This window comes from Daucus carota, chromosome 5 (genome assembly GCF_001625215.2).
Source record: "Daucus carota subsp. sativus chromosome 5, DH1 v3.0, whole genome shotgun sequence".
NCBI classification, from domain to species: domain Eukaryota; kingdom Viridiplantae; phylum Streptophyta; class Magnoliopsida; order Apiales; family Apiaceae; genus Daucus; species Daucus carota.
Window position 1 is genome coordinate 36,013,292 of NC_030385.2, and position 5,254 is coordinate 36,018,545.

At 34.6% G+C, this 5,254-nt stretch overlaps 1 protein-coding gene across 1 annotated transcript; it reads left to right on the top strand.

The window, feature by feature from the left end:
• Nucleotides 1-5,042, top strand: LOC108220926 (BRCA1-associated RING domain protein 1). The gene is made up of 12 exons (XM_017394822.2): nt 1-151; nt 281-334; nt 425-495; nt 1,006-1,101; nt 1,200-1,456; nt 1,610-1,710; nt 2,305-2,491; nt 2,592-2,701; nt 2,930-3,020; nt 3,366-3,531; nt 3,987-4,105; nt 4,339-5,042. The coding sequence occupies exons 1-12, from the start codon at nt 57-59 to the stop codon at nt 4,684-4,686; spliced, it is 1,695 nt and encodes a 564-aa protein (XP_017250311.1). The 5' UTR covers nt 1-56; the 3' UTR covers nt 4,687-5,042.
• The last annotated feature ends 212 nt before the right edge of the window (nt 5,043-5,254 follow it).

Sequence of the window (5,254 nt, forward strand, 5' to 3'; positions counted from 1 at the left end):
TTGAATAAAGAGTGTAATAGAAAACACCCCTAAAACAAAACACAAAGACAATAGAAATGGAAGATTCTTGGTCTAATCAACAAACTATGCACTCTACTCCATGGTTCAATCACCTACGCAAACTCGGCTCACTTATCAAATGCCCCATCTGGTACTATGTTCTTACACAACACATCCCAATTTATGTTTGTGTCCGGATGTTTTGTTTTTGTGCAAAACTCGATTATTATGGGTCATTTGTTTACATGGTTGTTTTTGGTTAATCGCATTGTTTTGGCAGTTTGGAGTTGCTTAAAGGGCCTGTTTTGCTCCCCTGTGATCATTTCATCTGCAAGTACTTATTCTTGTTTCTTGTTTTTAATTTTTTTGGCTGGTTTGTTGTTTTTGTTTTGTAATTGGGTTTTCTGTTTGAGTGTGTGAGCAGTTCATGCATTCAAAATCAGGCCAAGAATGGTTCCAAGTGCCATGTTTGCAATGAACAATATGCTGATCGAGGTACGGAAGATTCTGTACTTGGTTATGTTTGTGGTTGTGCTTTGTGCCGTATTTGTATTCTTTGAATTTTAAGTGCATTGTAGTTTTATATCGATTGCATTGTGACTCAGTATTGGAATCTATATAAATTTGTACTGATATGGTTGACTTGTAAATGCTAGCGTTTGTAGTTTTAGTCCAAATTCATATGAGATAGTAGTATTGTGTTTGGCGGGAACAATGTGCGATTAATAATCATATGGTAGAGGTATCGTGTGTCTCAAGCTATTGAACTCATTCGTTATCACTTAGTTGTATTGTAGAGATATTATATATCACAATATCACCGTATTAATGATTAAATAGCATACTAATGGGTACTATATTTTATAATTTATTCCTGCAAATGTAGGACCAGTTTCTTGCTCATAGATTTTCTCTATCTGCTGGTTCCTGAATGCGTAAGATTATTTGAGATCAAGTTCAAAACCACTAATCATTGTTTTTTTTTTTTGTGTCTTAATGAAGCAGAGATACGATCTGCACCTTATATGGAAAATGTGATAGCAGTTTATAAAAGCTTGTGTTCGGTTCCCCTAGCTGAGTTATTTCACCCCCCTGCTTCTGGTAAGAGATTGTATGATATAATTGATTTATGTGTAACTGTACTTTTTCAGCTATAACATATCTTGGATTAAAAAAGAAGCCTTTTGAAACATCTGCAGGGGATAATTCAATCAGTGGACGACCTCTTTGTTTCCCAAATGGTTGTCAAACAAAAACAAGTATTGGCCAAAAAGGATATCCGTGTATAGAAGAGGAGATTGCACTTGAATCAATAAACATGACCAAATTGAAATCAGATTTGTCACCGAGGACTTGTTCATTTAGCGAGATCAATAAGGACTCCAAGAAACGAAAGAAATCGAATTTGTCAGAACCAGATGAGTGTGGCTTTTGTCATTCTTCTAAAGTTACTGATGTTAGTACTAATTTCTGAACGTGAATCTGGATTTTTGTGTGTGTCTAGACTTTATTAAGACTATGTATTGATTAGCTGCCTCCTGGAAAGAAATATCTATTAAATCATCTTTTTCCTGAATCGATCTCTTACTGAATATATGGTTGCTTACAGGAAACTGGGCCAATTCTACATATTGCCAATCAGGAGTTATTACATGGAGATTTGGCGTCTTTCTCCAAGGTTATTAGCATTCACAAGGTTTGCATTGATTGGTACGTATTGATTCGCCTTTCTGAAAAGAAAAATAAAATAATTTAAAGCCAGGCACATCCATACTGTAGAACTTAGCTATTTTCCAGGCTTTGTGTATCTCGTCTCTTCCATAACTCGCACTCTCCTATTTATTGTTTATTGAAATGGTCGGAGAGAAAAATATTCATGCTCATGAAGATTTTAATCTATTCACGATTCTCATATTCTATAAATGACTGTTATTATGATGTTGAAAATAGCAACTATTTGCCCCTATTTCTCTCTGGTGCATGAAATACTCTTTCAATCTTTTTTTTAACAGTCCCTTTTTTCTCAATTTCCCAACTACTCTTTCTTCCATCATTCACTTTTTATGCATACAGTGTTGTTGATCGCCAGAACAAATTCCGAATAAGTTCTTAATCGGATTATAATTAAAAAGAGGATGTTATTCCTATTACAATGATACAGAACATTATAAGTACCATTTACGACTTTCAAAGTGTTAATGGTTGTGCCTGATTCTGTTGACCGTATGCATTACTTGGTGTATATTTGTTTTTTTCAAGCATTTGTTTTTAGAGTCATATTTTGTGATTGGCATTCAATTGCAGGACACCGATGGTGTATTTCGAGGGTGAAAAGATAAAGAATTTAGATATAGAACTGGCTAGGGCAGCTAAGCTAAAATGTAGTGGATGTGGGGAAAAGGGGGCTGCACTTGGCTGCTATGTGAAGTCTTGTCGGAAGACGTATCACGTACCTTGTGCATTAAAGATACCAAATTGCAAATGGGATTCTGTAAGTAATACTAATAGTTTATTCTATTCAGTTGTTTTTGTGGTTGTATCATGGAATTTCTGTTTTTTTTAATGCTAACATTTTATTAATTTATCCGTAGGACAACTTTTTAATGCTGTGCCCATCTCACAAGTCCAACAAATTTCCAAGGAAAATTTTACAGCGTGAAAAGTATGACAGAGTAGAAGCTGGTCCTCTGGCATCCCGACTGTGCGTTCTTCCAACCTTTATTTTACCAGTGTTTAAAGTTTGGTCCGTATGTTTGCATCTAGATCCTTGTGCATTTTAGAGTTTCAGTGGAGGTCTTCTAAAAGTTAATTGCCTGTAAATATCTTAGTTGAATTTTAAATTAATACAATTTTGTTTCATTGATTCTCATTTTAAATTTTCATGGTATTGTGGTTTATTGCTCAATATTCTTTAAATGTGCGAAAACAGGAGTTCCGGGGAGTCAAATTTCTGGTCGGCATCACCTCATGGAGCAAAAACTTGGGTATTCTGTGGATCTGCTTTGTCTTCCATGGATCTGGTTGGTTCTAAATTTTAACACAAGAATTGTTTGGTGAAAAATTACAATTTTGTGCATGAACTTTGTTTAATTTTTATTACTTTCAAGACTTCTAAATCAGTGTTATGCCCAAAGCAGAAGTGACCTGATGACAGGTCATGCCCTTAAAAATGAATTTGGAAAAGAAACTAATTTTGTAATTGATAAATAAATGCATACATGATTTTTACACTATATAATTCTGATCATTATCTGTAATAAAACCTGTTGTACTTAACTAAAAAAATCTGTTTTACATGTATGCTTGAATATATGTCCTATCTTTTAATCACGCGACCTTTTCCCAATTTTGTTCTTGGTATACAGTGCTATCTGGTGAAGTTCGCTAGACGTTGTGATGCAACTGTGGCAAGGTCTTGGAGACCAGATATAACCCATGTAATTACTGCGACAGATGCAAACGGTGCCTGTACGAGGACAATGAAAGTCCTCATGGCAATTTTGCACGGACGATGGATTATCTCAATGGACTGTAAGATTTATATCGTTCCTTAATAAATTTTTTGATGGCAAGTCCTGGATCCTCTTGTTAATCAATAGGATCAATCTCCTCTACATAATGCTTAATTAAAAATCATCATTTCTTACCCGCTACATTTCTTATACTATAAATAATATACAATCATGACAAAAAATCATTTTCTTTATTAGACTGATTTTTTTAAAAGATATTTTCCTAGTTAATGGGGTTTTTCATTTTGTGTGGACATCGATGGCACTTAAATGCCTATGTTAAAATACTTTAGTCAAGATTATTATAGCTGACTTATCTTTCCAGCATGAATTCTAATCTCCTGAACATGTAAGGTTTTTGGCTTTACTATGTCATATATTGTTCAAATTAGTGTTATGATATTCTTACTTATAGGAATTGAATATATATTTCCTTGTCTATTAATAAGTAAGCAACTCACAAATTGTTTGCAGGGATAAAATCTTGCTCAGAAGCAAACAGGCCTGTGGATGAAAAGCATTACGAAGTTACCCTAGATAATCATGGCTCTCGCAACGGCCCCAGGACCGGAAGACAGCTAGCTTTAGATAATGCAAGTGCAAATTTTTACTCTGGAAGAACAATATATGTTACTACTAGAAATTTTGCACAATTAATGTGTTTTTCCTGAAAAACTACTAGCATCCAATAAGTAGATAACTCAACTTTAAGATTTCATCAGATTATATTACTATTTAATCAGCACTTAATTGACTTTTAGATTTCTGTACATCTCTTTTTGTCACACGATAAAATGTTGATCTTCTTTGGTTTTGCTTAATCCAGGGGCCAAAGCTATTTGGTAGCCACATATTCTACTTCAGTGGAAATTTTGACTCGGCTCTCATGGATAATCTCAAAACTTTGGTTCACTCTGCTGGTGGTTTCGTTATTGAGAACAAGGAGCACCTTGTCTCACAAAGTTGTGTTGCCAAGGGAACTTCAAGAACTTTAATTGTTTATAATGCCGATGACTTTAATCAATGGGCTTCAGGAGATAAAGAATCCCATATGTTGGAAATACCAGAGGCAGCAGAAGATTTGGCTCTAAGGATTGGTTCTAGGGTTGTTCAGCACACATGGATTTTGGAGTCAATTGCAGCATGTAAGTTGCAGCCTTTGTCCTGCTATTGATGATTTTATCGACAAAGATGTTCTGGCGCTACCATGGTAAAAATCATGTGTACCTGTGAATTGTGCATAGTTTATCCAATTGTGGTATCATACTGTCAGTAGATGTTGAAAGATATTATGTCTTGCCATATGCAGATTTCTAAGGTTATAGTGAATACACATAAACTCTTAGCTCAAACAAATATTGTGAATCTGTGGTATATTACCTAAATAGTTAGCTATGAATAGTTTAGTTTCCATTTTAAGGTTTTGTACTAGAATGTCTAATTTGTGTACAGATCAAGGAATATTGTAGCATGATGTAATACTTCTGATCTTTATAGATCATAATATAAGGAGTTGCTGCATAATCTTATATATTATATTAGCATCATTTTGGCATCTCAAGGCGGGTTCTGGACTTCAAGATCATCATTGCGCCATTCTTAATCCTATCATCTATTGCCTGGTAGCTTATTTTTTGCGGTCTCTGAAACTTTCCCGCTTAAATACAATTTATCCCACCCAAAATCCTGTTAGCCTGCTTTTATCTTTTACGAGGGCTATAATCTCTACAATCCACATATAT

Coding starts and splice junctions, on each gene's coding strand:
- LOC108220926 (XM_017394822.2), top strand. CDS start 57: ATGGAAGATTCTTGGTCTAATCAACAAACTATGCACTCTACTCCATGG. Junction 335..424: donor TGTGATCATTTCATCTGCAA/GTACTTATTCTT, acceptor GTGTGTGAGCAG/TTCATGCATTCAAAATCAGG. Junction 496..1,005: donor TGAACAATATGCTGATCGAG/GTACGGAAGATT, acceptor TTAATGAAGCAG/AGATACGATCTGCACCTTAT.